This window comes from Delphinus delphis, chromosome 20, assembly GCF_949987515.2.
Source record: "Delphinus delphis chromosome 20, mDelDel1.2, whole genome shotgun sequence".
Classification (NCBI taxonomy): Eukaryota; Metazoa; Chordata; class Mammalia; order Artiodactyla; family Delphinidae; genus Delphinus; species Delphinus delphis.
In genome coordinates this window covers 12,622,295-12,639,148 of record NC_082702.1, presented here as the reverse complement: position 1 = coordinate 12,639,148, position 16,854 = coordinate 12,622,295, and the positions used below count along the sequence as shown (strand labels likewise).

Here is a 16,854-nt window from a genome sequence, read left to right as displayed (position 1 = left end):
ACACGGAGAGGTTATGGTCACCAGCGACAAGTGCTTTACCAGCAAACACATGAGTCAGGGCAAGTTACATGGTGAGGTGGGGGGCAGTGGGGGTAGGGACGGCCCCCCCAAGTTGGCCTCAGCCAGTGACACCCCGGGGCGCGGCCCCAGCCCCACTGTCTTCCCGCTGGAGGCTGCGACGGTTCATCTTCAGCTGAGTCAGCTGGATGTAGCGCAGGACGTTGGTGTCTGCGGGGGGGGGGGCAGGGCATTATCTGCGTGTCCCGGGGCAGCAGGCGACACCTGCACCACCTCGGCTCACACTTCACGGTCCCTGGCCTTCGGCGGCCCACCCCGCCACGGCTGGTAGAGCCAGAGCCCTTCTCCCAAAGCCCCAACCGAGCAAGCAGAGCAGGGCGTGTCACACGTCCACATTTCTGCATCTGCTGTGCCCTCTGCCAGGAATGCCTCTTCTCAGAGACTCCTGTCACACTTCTTACCCTCCAGTGATAACTGCAAGAAGCCTGTTCCCTCCAAACCGCTCAGCGGGAAAACTCATCTTGCCCCTGCTCCCACACCCTGTGTCATGCACCTGCTGTGCTCCCTCTGCAGTGGCTCCTAAGACAGAACTGAGTATTGTGTCTGCCGCCACCCCACCGCACACACACCCTATGACCTCCCACAGGGCAAGGGACAAGCCTCCAGCTCTGCCAACCCCGCCCCCTGCCAGTCTCCTGGCACTGCCGGGCAACAGGTGAAAGAATAGGTGAGTGTGTGAACAGGTTAGTGAGCAGATGAATTAATTCAGGGGGAGGGGAAAATGGCGATGGGGGAGGGGGTTGTGAGTGGCCAGGGAAGTGGCTGAGTAGGTAAATGGGAAGCAGCAGGACGGGCTCAGGACGGAACAGATGAGAGGTGGTTGGGTGAACGCCAGAGGAACGAGGGGTGAGTGGGCGCGAACGAACGGCAGGTGAGTGGAGGAGTGGGTGTGCAAGGAGTAGATGGGTGGAGGCCGGACGTGGGGTGAGGGGTACAGCATTCATTGAAGCAGCTCTGCCCTGATCCTCCTGCCCTTGTTTCCTCCCCTCTAGCCCCTTTCCCTGCTCCCTCCCCGCCCCCTCACCTGTGGGTTCGCGGCTGCGGGCCTCCTGCAGGTAGCGCAAAGCACGTGCATAGTCGCCCAGGTGGTAGAAGGCAATGCCGGCGCGGTAGGTCGCCTTGAAGTTGCCCTGCTGCTTCTCCAGCACCTTGAGACAGTACTCGCGCACCCGCTCGTAGTTCACCAGCTCCGACTGCAGCAGGCAGGCTGCGGGGGCACCACGACCGACACTCGCAGAGCCTGTCGACACCCCAGGCCTCACCTGACCGCAAGGAGCCTGGCCTTCAGGCTGCGGAGGACCCCTTCCCTTTCCCACGGCTGAACCCGGCCTAAGGGATTGCTCAGGCCACCGGGGGCCGCCAAGCTTCTGACCAATCAAGACAGAATCAATCTGCACCGCCGCTAGAAGGCGCGAAAAACACAGACAGGGGCTCACAGGTGCTTAGCTGGGAGGTGTCTGTAGGGGAGAGTACTAAGGGTGATCTCAGAGGTGAGGGACGGGTCCTTGAATGGCTCATCCAAGGTAGGTTTTTCTCACCTGAGGTTCGCAGGTCGCAGCCCAAAGCCCATTTCCTGCATCCCAGCTCCTTCCATTCCCTGTGGTCCCCTAGACTCCCAACCCCTCTTCCTGATCAAGTTCTGAGGTCTCCCACCACAGACCCCAGCCCTAGCCGCTTGAAGCCTCCAGCCGCCCCCCCAAGGCTTGACTAGTGCCTCTCACGTCCCACCCCTCTCACATATGCACCCTCTGCGCTCCCCGACGGCCCCGTACCAGTGAGAGAGTCATAACATTCCACCTCCGTGTTCTCCACCAGGCGCCGCTGCTCCTCGCTGAGGCGGGCTGGCCCTTGGCTGGTGGCGGGCCCGGGGGCGGGGGCGGGAGCGGGCAGGCCTCCAGGGCGGGCCCCCTGCGCCGCCTTCAGTTGCAGCAGTGCCCGATGATACTTGCCGATGGCTTCCCGGAACTTCTTCTCTCGGTAGCAGCGCTGACCCTCCGCCTTAAACGCCACGGCGGCCCGCAGGCTGCTGTCGAGAGCCGCACCCAGGCCCCCCGACGGCTCTGGGGCAGGACTGGACCGAGCCGACCCATGGCGGGGGCTGGGGCCCGGCGGGGAAAGGGCGGGAGGCGGGCACGGCGGAGGCTCCGGGGCAGCGCTGAGCATCAGCACCGGGGACAGCGCGCCGCGCTGCATTGTGGGAAACTCCTGCGGCCGCCGCTGCAGCTACCGCATCGCCCCCCCGCGGGGCTGGTCCCCATTCTTTCTCCGCCCCCGCACCTCCGGTAGCCGACTCCGGCTGCCCCCTATGGGTCTAGAGAAACCCCTCAAGACTTCCCCACTGTCTCCTTCAAATCCCTTCTTCGCACTCCCCTTACCCTCCCAATCCTCCTGCTTGCTCTCCTCTCCCATGCCCAAAGCTCCTAAACCTTTCTAGAAGGAAAGAACAAGTCTGGGAGAAAGAGCAGGAAGATAACAACCTCGTGGAAGGCTGGTTTTCAGACCACTAGGCATTTGGCATATTGGATAAGAACACAGGCTACGGATGCAAGCTGCCCAGATTCAAATACCTGCTTATTTTCTCACTAGTTGTATGACTTAGATAAATCACCTGAATTACCTGGAACTCTGTATCCTCATCAGTAACATGGGACTATGATAGCAACTTTGGAACCCATTCATTTATCTATGCAACAAACAAATATTCACTGATATCTTTCTGTGCCCAACTCTGGGGCTGGGTGATGCTGGGACATAGCAGGGACTGAGAGAGCCTCAGATTCTACCCTCACTGGGTCCCTAGGGAAGTGGGGGAGACAGACCAATGACCAGACAGTGGCAGCCCAGAGTGGGCTAGCCTGGGAAGTACAGGCAGGGGGGTCGGGGCTGGGACGCGGGAAGCACAACAGGCTCTGACGGCCCAGAGGAGGTACCCAGCACAGGCTGAGGTGGTGAGTGAAGACTTCCTGGAAGAGGGGAGAACTCGATGAACAAGAGAGATCTGCTTCTTGCCCTTATTGAGCTCACTCTCTGGGTAGGAAAACCAGTGGGAAAGCAGTCAAGTGACAGCCCAGAGTGAGGAACACAATAATAAAAGAGTGTAGAGAAGGAAATACATGAGAGGCTTTCGAGAGAAAAACTGAGGGTGAATGATTGTCCTTCAACACTCCTTAGCCGCTTACTCAGGGGTGGGACCTTGGCCAAGCTCCTTGGTCTTCCTCCACCTTCCTTCTGTGTAACAGGGAGGTAACAAGTGAGCTTACTTCAGAGTAGCTGTAGGAACTGAATTATATTATGCAGGTAAAGCACAGGGCCTGGTACAGTAATGGGCAAATAACAGCCAGTGTTTCTTATCGTCCATGAGACTGAGATATGTGGTCGTAAGTGCCTGACGCTGAGTCGGCATCCACATACAGTTGAATAAATGAGTAACTATGTATTAGCACCATTACCCCCCCCCCACACACACACACACCCAAGACCCTAGCTGGAGTCTCATTCCCAAGCACCAAGCCTGCATTTCCACTGTCCCCTCCCCCTCCCACTGCACATCCTTCCCCCGGAGGTCCCATGGCAGTTCCCACCCAACAGGCCCAAACCTGAACATGACACCTTTCATCCCAACTGCAGTATCTGCTTCTATATTTTATTGTACTTTGCTGAGTCTCTCCCTGATCCCCAATCCTCCAAACTTGAACACCTCAGTGGTGAAAACTTCCTCCTCTCTGCACCTCCAAACCCAGGCTTGGTTAAGAGTCTAATATTCCCGAGATTGGATTCCAGAACAGCATTGGTCACCTTTCTGCACCTCGGGCATGTTTTTGTTTTAATTAAAAACTTGGAAACCCACTGATTCATAACAATTATTTTCTGAACACCTACCAAATGGCTAGGTGCTAGGGGCTCGGTAGAAACAGGGGACAACTGTACCTCACAGTCCTGCTAAGATGCAATGCTAGCACATTCGCAACACCTACTAAGTGTCAGACACGGTCCTAAAGCTTTAGGTTTATGTTAACTCACGTCCTCATCACACCACCAAGAGGTCGGTATTATATTATACCTACCGACACTGTGGCACTTCAGAGGTTAAGTAAATCACATCCCATTTAACAAACTCTTGCCATCAAAGGCCCATACTATCGCAAACTGATGACCCTCACAGGCCAGTATATGTAATGTGTTAGATTTGTGCAACCGTTAAAAATATTGAATTAGTTGCCAGCATTAGAAGAGCAGAGATATTTATGGAATCACAGATTTTCAGCTTCCTTCGTGAACAAAATCTGAAAATCTGGCAACATCAAGGTAGCTAGCATTCCTCATGACTAGGACAGGCATTCTCAGTTTCTCACAGTCGCCATTGCTCCTAGCTTCTCCCCAACCCGAAGACCGAGTTTCCTTCGCTTGCATTGCGATTTTCCTCTCAGCATCCCTAACTCCCGCAAGCGTTTGCGTTAGGGATCCCCGTTTTGTCCCGCTCAGCGGTGCTTGCGGAAGCCCGCCACTGCCCCCTGGCGGCGGAGTCCAGAATTGTCATCGCGTCTCCCAGCAGCCATTAAGGGACTTGGTGAGAACATCCAATCAGATGGGTGAGAAGCCCGGGAAGTGACCAATCAAAAGCGACAGAGGGGCCAGAATTCGACCACTGAGGATAGAGAGCGCTCGGAATAAAAAACTCTTTTATTGAAGTGGGAGACAGACGCACAAAGAGAGTCTTTTTTTGCTGGGGTCTCGGGGCTCAGGGAGGCCCGGCCGGGGGGTGGCGGAGCAGGCGGGCGGCGACGAGGCTGGTGCCCTGGCGTTGGGGCCGCGCGTACTTGAGGAAGATGGCGGCGAGGCCGGGCGCAGGGCCTCGGAGCGCGGCGCGGACCATGCACGGCTCGACCGGGCCCAGCTCCGCCCGGCTGCGGCGGAGAGACGGAGAAACAGAGATGAGGCAGGGGTAGCGGGGAATAGGAGACGACCTGTCCTCGGAGCTTGGGGCTCGAGGCTGAGAAGACAAGCTGACTTGGGTCCCCGAGGACTTCTCAGGAGTTCTCTCGAGGTCGGACACGCGGTCCATCATCTAGAGTGACTGGAGGGCGCTGACGAGGGGCAGACCCCCTATTTTTCCCTCAGAGCGCGGCTATGGGAGAGCCAGGACCCGCGGAGAGGGAAGGACTGGGGCTGAGGATGGGCGGACAGACATCCAGCTCTACCCTAGGGCACGGGCTGGAGGAAAAGATGATTCACCCTGCCCCGCGGTGGCGTGGTTAACAAGGAGATGAGGGACTCCAGCAGCTAAAGGGACACCAATTCGTGGCCAGGAAGGGAGCTAAGGGACTCGAGGCTGGCAGACCTCTCGTTCTCAACCCTGGAACGCAGCTAGAGCATCTTCTGGGCCTGAGGAGATCCTATTTTTCACCCTGGGGCAAGGTTAAGGGCCCCCACATCTGAACAAACACCCCAGTCTCTCAGACACCCCCAGAGAAAAGCAAATGGGACCCCCCAGACGAGGCAGACACCCCATTCTCTCTCGCACCCAGCAAACAAGTCTAGCCCCACCCCAGCCCCCAGCCCCCCGCACACACACCTAATTGTCTCACATTCTCTGAGACGGGAAAGACGGCGACCAAGAAGGTAGGCCCTGAAGCCACAGAGAACCTCCGCCGCGGCCATACCTGTAAAGCGCCGGCTCGGGCCCGGAACCCGCCCCGTGGAGCACCCGGTGTGCCAGGCTCAGTGCTGCAGCGGCACGGCGACCCGGCTCCCATCCTGCTGCCTCGGCCTCCAGCAGAGACAGCTCCAAGAAGTAAGTGGCAAGTAGCAACACCTGCCATTGTGGCGGGGAGCAATCAAGTCACGCCCCTTCCCGTGCAGGCCACGCCCCTAGCCGCGCAGGTCACGCCCCTGCCCCGCGCACCTGGGGGCCGCTCCGGGCCAGCGCAGCAAGTAGCCCGAGGCAAAGTAGCGGGCCCGGGTGGTGCAGCCGGAAATCCAAGCGGCTCAGGATGCGGCGCTCCGCGCACAGAAGCTCGGCCCGCGAGAAGGAGCCATCGCCCAGGAGGCAGAGGGAGGCGGGCTGGGAATTGGGGGGAAAGAGGTGGAGGAATCTTGAACCCCGGCTCGTTACTCCCTGCCCTTGAGCTCCTGGGATCGGTTCAGTCCCTGTGCTGTACCTCAGTTTCCTGGTCTGTAAAATGGGGCCATTGATTTGTTGTCGGGAAATCGTGGGAAGCAGAGGCTTCAGAGTCAGATAGACTTGGTTCCCGAGCTCAAACCTTACCATTTACTCTCTGTGTGACATGGACATCCACTGAAGCTCTCTAAGATTCAGTTTCTTCATCCATAAAACGGAGATGTTACTCCCTACTTCACCAGGCAGTTCTGATACGGCACTGAGTTTATGCATGTTAACTATAACTACTCAAGAAGGACTATAGGGGCTTCCCTCGTGGCGCAGTGGTTGACAGTCCGCCTGCCGATGCGGGGGACACGGCTTCGTGCCCCGGTCCGGGAGGATCCCACATGCCGCGGAGCGGCTGGGCCCGTGAGCCATGGCCGCTGAGCCTGCGCGTCCGGAGCCTGTGCTCCGCAATGGGAGAGGCCACAACAGTGAGAGGCCCGCGTACCGCAAAAAAAAAAAAAAAAAAAAAAAAAAGGACTATAACTACTCTAACTATTCAAGACTGAGTTCAAGTCCCAAATGTGCCTTTGGGCAAATGTCTTCCTCTCTCTGGGCCTCAGTCTCTTCCTCTGTTAAAGGGACACACTGGTAGCCTCTACCACAGGCAGACATGCTGGGATTCCAAGAGTAGGTAAAGTGCTCGCTTGGCACACAGTAGGCATTTAATCTGTGATGCGGCGAGGAAGGGCTCCACCCTCCCAAGCCCCGCCCCGGGAGTACCTCTGGAAGCACGCACTCTTCCATTTTGCACGCCACGAACAGGCAGGCCACGCCCAGCAGCTGCAGGCGGTGTAGGCGCACTCGGCCCGCGCCTAGGTAGGAATCGAGCAGGTGCACGGCCAGGTAGAGCGTGTCCCCCGCCAGGCCCAGGTACTCCTGGGGAGAGGCGCAGGTAATCACCATGGTTCTAGGATGCTACGCAGGCCCAGCCCTTTCTCCCTCCCCATTACGTACGTGAACCTGCACTAGCCAGTCCACCACTAGCGCGCGCATCTCCGGGGTCACGGTGCGGGGCAGCGCCCTCCGGGGCAGCGCGCGGCACACCTGGGGTCGGGCAGGAACGGCCTCACTCTCCTCACCTGTGCCTCGGCTTCTCTCCCGGTCTCCAGCCCTGGGTGCAGCAATCTCCTCGCACCAGTTGGATGTCCCGAGTGCCACACAGCAACTGGCTTCCGACGTCCCCTCCGAATATGCTCTTCCGTGTCCCCATCTAGAACCCTGGACGCCTCACTTTCCATCTCTCCAGTCTAGCCCCCATGGCCACAGGACTTCCTGAGCATCTCCTCCCGGGTTCCCAGACTCCAATCTTAGTCACCAAGCCTCAACCCATCCTCCTCAGAGCACCCAGAGGGTCTTTCTAAAGTATAAATCTGACCAAGGAACTCCCCTGCTTAAAACCCTTCCTTGGCTTTCAGTACCCTTAGGAGAAAATCCCAATTGCTCTCAGACTCTCTCAGGCCCTGCTCCAACATCACCTCTTCCCTCTCTCCCCTCACAACCCACACTCCTGCTCCAGCGTTCTTTTGGCCCTAGACTATGCCAAGCTCATTCGTACCTCAGGACCTTTGCACTTATGTACCGGCCATTCCCTCCCGCTGAAATGGTCATTCCCCACTCCTTGCATTGCTGACTTCTCGGTCATTCCAGTCTCAGCTAAAATTTCCCTGACTTTTTCTATACTTTTCCTTGCATGCCATCATCTCTATCTCATTGCTTTATTTTCTTCATAGTATTTCAGTCTGGAGATACCCTGTGTTTCCTTGAATGTTTTGTCTTTTTGCCCCACTAGACTGCTGGCACCACGAGGGCAGGGATTTCTGTTCAGATCACAGCTGTGTCTTGGTTCCTAACAGAGACCCTGACCCAGGAGAGATGCTCACAAGATGTTTGTTAAATAAACACATCCCTTCAGTATTTCTTCTGGCAGTGCCTGTCTCAGACAGTTAACTGTGGACCACCGTGGCCTGTGTTTGGTTTTTGTGGCCCTTCTGAAATTATCACCCGCATTTGTTTGTCTCCCCACAGTGAGGACAGACTATCTCATGTTGTCCATCGCAGCATCCCCAGTGCCTAGAACATGCTCAGAAACATTTGTTATAACTCGCTAAATAGTTGGTAAGTGAGTAAATGTGAGGGACAAGTACGAGAGGTTATGCAATACCAAAGGAGGGGCTGCAGACAGCCTGGGGAAGATGGGAAAGGGCATTCCCGGCAGTGGAAACCACACAGGTAACAGTGCGAGAGAAAAGCCAAGTTGTGGATGGCAGTGGTGTAAAAGCTGCAAAGTCGGGTGGGAAGCGAGGTGAGAGGCTGGCGAGGTGGGAGTTAGGGAATGCTTGCTGAGTGGGCGTTGGGCGAGCGAGTCAGCTTTGGCTTCCTCTAACCCGACAGCCTCTGCCGCCCTCCAGGGATGTGGGCGGCGCCAGAGTTGCCCAAAGCCCGCTGGTCCACGAGTGTCCCGCCCCGGTCCCACTCACCATGACTTCGGCGAAGATATCCCCGGCGTACTCACGTTCTCCCTCCAGCCCCAGCGCGCTCAGAGCCTCCTCCAGCCCCGGCGGCGCGCACGGCCCGGGGGGCCTCTCCGGGCATCCTGGGGAGGCCCTCCTGCCCGCGGGGACGCCGTCGGGGACTGGGGTGCTCCGAGGCTCGGGATCGAGGTGGGCAGTTGGACTCTGCAAGGGAGAGGGGGTGGGGTCAGGGCCTGGAGAAAGGCCCAAGCCAGGAGGTGGGAACCTGGCTCCTGTATCTCACCAGCATCCTTCAGGCTGGAGTCAAGGGCCAAGCCGAACTCCCGCCTCTTCCCGCTGGAGCTGAGGACCCGCGGTGGGCGCTTTAAAGGCGCCTGGGCGCATGCGCGCTGAGCACGCCTCACCTGGGCAGGCGCACAGGCAATGGCGAATGCTACGCGGGCTGGCTCTGCACCCTCCAAACCTTCTATGTGAGACAGCTGGATCAAATCCTCTTCCTGCTACTTACTATATGACTGACGCAGGCCCTCTGAGCCTCACTCTCCTGACCTATAAAGTAAGGATTTGAAAACTTAGCCGACAGAGTTATCCTGAGGAATTTGTAAGATGGTTTAAGTGTCCAGCACAGGGATTAATACAGTTAAAGCTCAAGGCATGGGAGCTATAAAATCACATAACAAATATTAATAGAGGGCCTCTGTCCCCTGTAGTGGGTATTCAGGGATGAGCAAACCACCTGTGGTCGCTGCCTTTACCAAGCCCACACAGCCTACTGTGGAGGTGACCGGCACAAGACCGGCGATCGGTCTGGACTAGTGCAGCGGCCTCTTTACTGCTCTCCCTGTACCCATCCTCTATAGTCTGCTACCCACATGCAGTTGGAAATGACCCTGTGACACCTAATAAGTCAGATCACACTCTGCCTCTCTTCAGAACATGTGGCTCCCATATCCCTCAAGTGGAAAGTCCAAGCGGCCCTATATTAGCTTCCCATCCCAAACACACCTTTGAGCTCATCTCCTATCCCCCTCACTCATTCCTCTCCCACCACACTGGCCTCCTGGCTCATCCTCACCCACACCAGGCACAGTCCTACCTCGGGGCCTTTGCACTGGCTATTCCCTCTGCGTGGAACCTCTTCTGTCAGAGATCCTTCATTTCCTGTAAAGTGTTTACTCAGATGTTACCTTCTCCATAAAAAGTGCCATCCTAAGCATTTCCTGTTCCCATTCTTTCGATGCACTTATTCTCTTCTTAGCCCTTCTGCTTTATTTATTATCTCCCTCCTGACTAGAATGTGAACCCCATGAGGGCAGGGCTTATCTAGTTTTTTGTTTGTTTTTCATTGCTGTATTCTCAGTGCCTAGAACAGGGCTTAGCACATAGTCGGTACTCAAACGTTTGTTGAATGAATGAACAGGCTGGATGTAATTTTTATTTTTTTAAATTTATTATTATTATTATTATTTTGCGGTACGCGGGCCTCTCACTGTTGTGGCCTCTCCCATTGCGGAGCACAGTCTCCGGACGCGCAGGCTCAGCGGCCACGGCTCACGGGCCCAGCCGCTCCGCGGCATGTGGGATCTTCCCGGACCGGGGCACGAACCCGTGTCCCCTGCATCGGCAGGCGGACTCTCAACCACTGCGCCACCAGGGAAGCCCTGGATGTAATTTTTAAATGATCTGGAAGGGCCTCTTTGAGGAGGTGATGTTGAAACTGAAACCTGTAAGAGGAGGAGCCAGAAACACAAAGAGAGGGGAGAATATCCCGGGTGGAGTGAACAGCAGGAGCAAAGACCCTGAGGTAGGAGAGCTTGCTATTTTCAGGCATTGCGAGGGCAGTGAGGCTGGAAAAGTGAGCAGAGAGAAGAGTGTGAGATCCCGGACCACTGGCCTTCTGTCATACTTAAAATAAAACAAACTCCTTACCTTCAGCACAAGGTCCTTTGGGCACATTGTTACCTCTCTAAACTCATTTCCTTCTACTCTCCCCATTCCTCAGTCTTTCTGAAATACCCTGTCTTCTTTATGTTCCCCAAACACATCAGACACCTGCCTGCCTCAGGACCTTTGCACTTGCTGTTCCCTTTGCCTGAACCCCTGATGAGAACCTGGATATTTATATGCTCAGAGTATCTCTACACAGTACAGGCAGACCTCAGAGACAGTGCAGGTTTGGTTCCAGACCACCCCAGTAAAGCAAATATCACAATAAAGTGAGTCACACACATTTTTTTGGTTTCCCAGTGCACATACAAGTTGTGTACACTATACTGTAGTCTATTAAGTGTGCAATTGTATTATGTCTAAAGAAACAATGTGCATACCTTCATTTTAAAATGCTTTATTGAAAAATATCACACACACACACAAAACAACAAAAGAAAAACAAAAAACTCGCTAACCATCATCTGACAATACAGGGTTACCACGAACCTTCAATTTGTAAAACATGCCGTACCTGCCAAGTGCAATAAAGCAAAACACAATAAAATGAGATATGCCTGTACGAAATAACTACAAAGGGAAAGTAGTAACTTTACAGAGGAGAAATCTGACAGACGCCACCTTAACCAAGGAATCAAAGTCATCACCAGGAATAGGACAGATCACCTCATGTGCCTCCTGATAGGATGCACTGAGAGGGGCATCTCATTTTGGGGAATTCCTTTCAAAAACAGCTTACATATAACCACAAGGAAACATCAGGCAACAAACTCTGAGGAGCATTCTGCAAAATAACTGCCCTGTAAGCTTCAAACCAGACAACTGAATGCAACGTGTGAGCCTGGACTGAGTCATTAGCCAGGACTTTTCTTTTGTATTTGGGGACATTAATGTGACTATCAGTAAAATCTGATCAAAGTCCAAGAGAAAAGCATTGTATCAATGTTAATTTCCTGACCTTGATAATTGGACCGTGATTATGTAAGAGAATGGTCTTGTTTGGGGACAGATACATAAATATCGGGGCGGGGGGATAAAATCAGTGTAGCAGATCACGGAGAACCTGTGTCAAGGGTAGATGAAAATGTTTCGTACTTTTTAAAAATTAATTTTGGAGATTTATGGAAAGTTGCAAAGAGAGGACAGAGTCCCCATATACCCAGACGCAGTTTCCCCTATTAACATTTTAGTGTGGTCTTGTCACAATTTAATGAACCAATAGGGACATAGTATTATTCAAGTCCACGCACTATTCACATTTCCTGACTTTTTACCTAATGTCTTCTCTGTCCCAGGACCCCATTCAGGACACCACATTACATTTAGTCTTCATGCTTCCTAAGGCGTCTCTCGGCTGTGACAGCTTCTCAGGTTCTCCTTGTTTTGAACAACCTTGACAGTTCTGAGAACCAGTGGTCGGGTCTTGTGCAGAACATCCCTCAGCTGGAATTTTCCTGATGCGTGTTTTCTCTTTATTAGACTGAGAGTGTATGTTTCAGGAAGACCCCAGAGGTAAAGTATCATCTAATCGCCTCCCATAGGAGGTACACATTGCCGACATGATTCACCACTTGACGTTGACCTTGACCACCTGCCTGATGCAGCTCCACTTTCTCCACTAAACAGTTGCCTTCCCCCCTTTCCATACTGTACTCTTTGGAAGCAAGTCACTTTGCAGTCCATACCAAAGGAGTGGGGGCCATGTTTCCCCTCTTTGAAGGCAGACTATTTACAGGTATTATCTGGAATTCTGTACAGATATGTCTGTTCTCACCATTTGTCATTTATATCAGCACAGACTCATTTATTTTACCCCTTGGGTATAACCCAATACTATGCTATTTATTGTCGCTCAAATTGCTTTCAGCTGTGGCCACTGGGGGCTCTTTCCCATTGGCTCCTGTGTCCCTTCAACGCCCCGTCAGTGACGGTATGGTTTGGTTCTAGTAGGTCCTTATTTTCGGGCACAAGATGTTCGGGTTCATCTTGTACATTTTCTGCTCCAGTCCTAGAATCACTGTGGTACTATTTTTAAAGTTTCAAAGTTTTCAACGAGTCTGCAATTATCTCAAGATTAAAGTTAAAAATATGTGAATCGCTACACTTTTGGGGAAAGCTATCTGGCATGTATTAAAATACAGCAACTCCAGAATGTAGGCCACAAAAACTTAAAAAGCACAAGCGCGGTAAGATGGATTTTACACTGTCAAAGGTTTATTACAGCACTGCTGGTGGCCGCAAACAAACTGGGAGCCAAGTGGATTCTTGTCGACAGGGGGCAGCTGAGTCGGTTGAGGCACATCCAAGCCGAGAAAGCAGAGGAAGCTCGTGAAGCGGCTGGAGGCATGACAAGTGTCCACGAGGAGTCCCCCCAAATGCAGAAGGGTGGCTCAGAGAGGAGGATCTCATTCCTACCAATGACCCAGCAAGCCTACTGATGTACATATGCTGGCGGGGGGGGGGGGGGGGGAGGGGGAAGATGCAGCAGTATAGAGCCCAGCAGCTCGACGACCTCAGCTGGGAGGAAAGAGTTATGCAGACAGAGGGACAGCCTTTCACGGCACTGTGTCCACTGGCACAGGGGTAACATGAGGACCAGAATGACCCACTCAAGGCCTGGGGGCAGTTTTGAGTTTCCTCCTCCTTTTACAAAACTTGTGAAACTGTCTAAATGCACATGACAAAAGACAGATCTAGTCAAAATTTAATTTTCCTAATTGGTAGAATTTATTAAAACACTCCCCTCTAAAACTCCCTATTTGGGAAAATTTCTCCTACCGAAAACAGAAGCACCACTACAGCTACAGATATACATTCAACTGAGGGCAGCAGCTGAGGAACCCGTGGGAGGCCTCCGTGGACTGTTAAGACAACCACTAACTGGCTGAGGTAGATACGGGGGTGGACCCACACGAAGGTCTGAGTGACAGTGTGGTGTGACAAGAAAATCTAGCACCGGTCACCTCCAGGGGCTGGACAAGAGGGAAGAGTAAAAGGCTTTTCTTTGCAATTAATTTTTATTGGAGTATAGTTGCTTTTAAAAGGCTTTTCTTCATAAGCCTCTCTGACGTTTATCATATGACCACCAGGACATACTTTTGTAACTCAATTCATAATAAAGTCCATATGAAGTTAGAAAACAAAAAAAATGCCTTGAGTCTTGGTTGTAGCATCTGACTTTTCCTCTACCCCCATTTACAATCTCAAAGCCTCCGTGTGTGTGAAGGCCTACACCTTCTAGCAAAATCTGACGTTAAATTCACCTGTGCCGGGGCTCCGCAGGGGCAGCCCTGGCCCTGGGGTCTGAGAGGAGTGACTCAAGCATGGTGACTCCAGGATTAAAGGGACAGGTGCCAGAGGGGTCCCAGAGCTGTGAAGGCTGTAATCCAACCTGAGGTGCTCCCAGCCGACCGCCACCACACATCCCATTGATCCACCAAGGGTTGTGTATCAGAATTGGGGGCCATAGGTAAGATGGGGTGAGCAGGCAGTGCCCCCTTCCAGGGCTCAAGGGCCACAGGAAATGAGTCCTCTCCCTCCCACACCCACTCCAGGGCCCAGCGACACCACGCACCCCTTCCACCCCCATCTCTCCACCCCACCTCTTTTTTCCCAAGCAGCTTCCGAGGGACTGCAATGGTCTCTGTCCTCTGTACCCCCCGCCCAGGCGCCTTCCCCAAACTCTTGGGCAGCTTCCGCCCAGCGGCCCCCACCCTCCACCCTGAGCTTGCGCACACCTCCCCCCCTCCTCGTGGCTCCCAGGCCCTGGGGCCAGAAGGATGGGAGCCGCAGGCAGCTGCTGCCCGGGGCCAGACTCCGGAAGCAAGGAAAGGCCCGGGGGTTGGGCCCCAGGCTGAAATGAGTGTCTTTATTGCTTGTACCGTACAAACACGAGGGATGCAGACAGGCCGGTGGGAGGAGGGAGAACTGTCAGGTTAAGGACATACACACACAGACAGGAAAAGTCAGAACCCACCCACCCAAACCAACCCCCCCCACCCCACCCCAGAATGTCTCTCTGTGACCTACCTACAGAAGGTGGGCTGAGGTGATCAAAACCACAGAAACTAAATCCCAAACCCCAGAGATGCTGGGGGGAACGGGGCAGGGGGGACAGGGCAACAGGTGGACCTCAGGTGTGGCTCCCCTGCTAGGCTAGCACCCCTCCCCCTCGGGTTGAAATGCTTGAGCCAGGGGCGGGGCCCAAGCCCACACACAGCACGCACACTCGAGGCCGGGACTCACTTGCCCTCGCACACACATACCCAACACACATGCACACACACACACCCCACGTGCATCTGCATCCCAGATGCACAGGCACGCCCACAGACACACACAGCCTGAGGCACGCACGTTGAGTGCCCACAGCACTGACATGTTCACCTTAAGGCTGCAGAACGCGGGGCCCGGAGAGGGGGAAGGAGTGAGGTGGCCCGGAGCCTCCCTTCTCAGAGGCCCCTACCTCGGTTCGTACCAGACACCCAGCCCCACCCACTCTTCGACCCAAGTCCACCGGGCCCAATACTGTCTCGGTGCGAGATGTGTAACAGCCGAGGCTGGCGCCCCTCCACCCCAGGCAGAGAGAAGGGGGAGATCCCGGCCCCCATCCTCAGAAGGGGCGGGGCCAGGCCCGGGCTCCAGCAGGAGGTAAGGAACAGGGCTGGTGGGTGGGGAAGCCAGCCCCCAGATGCTCCTCCTGCCTCATCCCCAGGGTCAGAAGAGCAGCTTAGGGGATGGGGGAAGACAGGGCCAGGAGGCAGCGCCCATCCCCTGGGCCCCCTCCCGGTTCCCCACGGGGTAGAGCAGGCCCCCTCCTCACGAGGGAGTCCTGAACCCCCAATCCTGCATGCGGCTTCCAAAGGCCCTCACCTACTCCCGCACCTCCGATCCCTGGACATTATTGCTTTTCCGCCCCCATGGGAGAAGGAGGCTGGATTGCCCCACGCCAGGCCACTCCGCGCCTAACGACAGGGCAGGGAAGGCAGCACCAGGGCGCTGTCCACCGGGTGGCCCACCACAAGGCAGCCTCTGACAGAAGCAGCAACCCAGAGGCAGGGCTGCCCCATGGGTGCCCCAGCCAGAAATTCAGGTGGGCCCCACGGCTCCATGCTTCGCCCCTCACTGGGGCTTTATGTTGATTAAAAACCGGCATCTCTCCAACCGCCCAAAGGCCTGGTCCTGGGGCAGGCAGTGGAGAGTCTCCCAAATCCTGGTCTGGGCACAAAGGTGAGGGCAGGATAGGATCCTGTAGGCAGGGCCACTAGGACCACTGAGGTGAGTTTGGCAGAGGGCTGAAGAAAAAACTGGAAATGGGGGTCAGAAGGTGAGGGATGGGGACACAAACAAAGAAGGCAAAATAAAAAGTTTAAAAAAAAAGCCCCCCCCCCAACCCGGTGGTGACGGCAGCCGCGCGTGCGTCCTGTGGCAGTGGCAGCGGCGGCAGGCAGCTCACTCTGCTCACTCTCGGATGCTGGCCGAATAGGAGAACTGGGGGAAGTGGGTCCGCTGGTCCAGTTCGAGTAAGCCCAGGCTGTCATCTGCGGGGGTCGGTGGAGGTGGATTGGGGAGAAGCGGTCTGCAGGGGGCCCGGGCACCCCACCCAGCCCCAGGAAGGGCTGCAGCCAGACCACAGTGCAACCCCCAGCTGGCGCGCTATCCCCAAGAACGAGAACGGGGACCACCGGACCGAGGCTCAGGGGTTTCCTCTCAGCCACAGCTCCACCCTGGGCCAGAGCCCTGGCCCACAGGCCCCACCGCCTGCTCACTCAGCCTCCCGAGCTCCCCCCAGCTCCTCTGCCCCAGGCCACACCGGGGTCCAGCCCAGACTTCTATGGCCCAGCCCCTGCCCTGGGCGCCACTCCTACCCCCAGCAATCCTCCCCTCCACATGCAGCCGAGGCGGGGGTACTTGCTAAAGCCCTGATGCAACCCTTCCCTCCTCTGCCCAAGACCCTTCCATGGCTCCCCGTGCAACACATCCGTACTCCTCCAGTGGCCCCCGATATCCTCCTGCTCTGGCCCTGATGCCCTCGCCCATCCCCCATCTATTCTGACCTCTGCAATGCTCCCATTTCTGGGAGTCCTGTATGCCACTCCTTCTGCCAAGAGCAAGTCTCAGCTGCCATGTCTCCTTCTCCAGGAAGCCCTCCCTGACTCACAGGCCAAGTCAGGCATTTCCTCTGAGCTTCTC

General features: G+C 55.3%; 3 protein-coding genes across 5 annotated transcripts in view; all 3 read right to left on the bottom strand.

The window, feature by feature from the left end:
• Window positions 1–22: 22 nt before the first annotated feature.
• Window positions 23–2,286, bottom strand: TTC9B (tetratricopeptide repeat domain 9B). The gene is made up of 3 exons (XM_059999235.1): window positions 1,851–2,286; window positions 1,103–1,285; window positions 23–228 (listed from the first exon to the last, which is right to left on the bottom strand). Exons 1-3 carry the CDS (start codon window positions 2,269–2,271, stop codon window positions 119–121), a joined length of 714 nt encoding a protein of 237 aa, XP_059855218.1. The 5' UTR covers window positions 2,272–2,286; the 3' UTR covers window positions 23–118.
• A 2,454-nt stretch (window positions 2,287–4,740) lies between these two features.
• On the bottom strand, window positions 4,741–9,089 carry CCNP (cyclin P). The gene is made up of 7 exons (XM_059999259.1): window positions 8,999–9,089; window positions 8,722–8,919; window positions 7,199–7,288; window positions 6,965–7,120; window positions 5,981–6,139; window positions 5,739–5,890; window positions 4,741–4,982 (listed from the first exon to the last, which is right to left on the bottom strand). The coding sequence occupies exons 1-7, from the start codon at window positions 9,002–9,004 to the stop codon at window positions 4,817–4,819; spliced, it is 927 nt and encodes a 308-aa protein (XP_059855242.1). The 5' UTR covers window positions 9,005–9,089; the 3' UTR covers window positions 4,741–4,816.
• Window positions 9,090–11,043: 1,954 nt separating this feature from the next.
• The window catches only part of AKT2 (AKT serine/threonine kinase 2), a 52,128-nt gene continuing 46,317 nt past the window's right edge, over window positions 11,044–16,854 (bottom strand). For all 3 annotated transcript variants that reach the window (XM_059999886.1, XM_059999887.1, XM_059999888.1), the window contains one exon: window positions 11,044–16,202. In XM_059999886.1, the coding sequence (XP_059855869.1) occupies window positions 16,123–16,202 (80 nt within the window). In that variant the 3' untranslated portion in view covers window positions 11,044–16,122. The remainder of the gene's footprint in view (window positions 16,203–16,854) is intronic.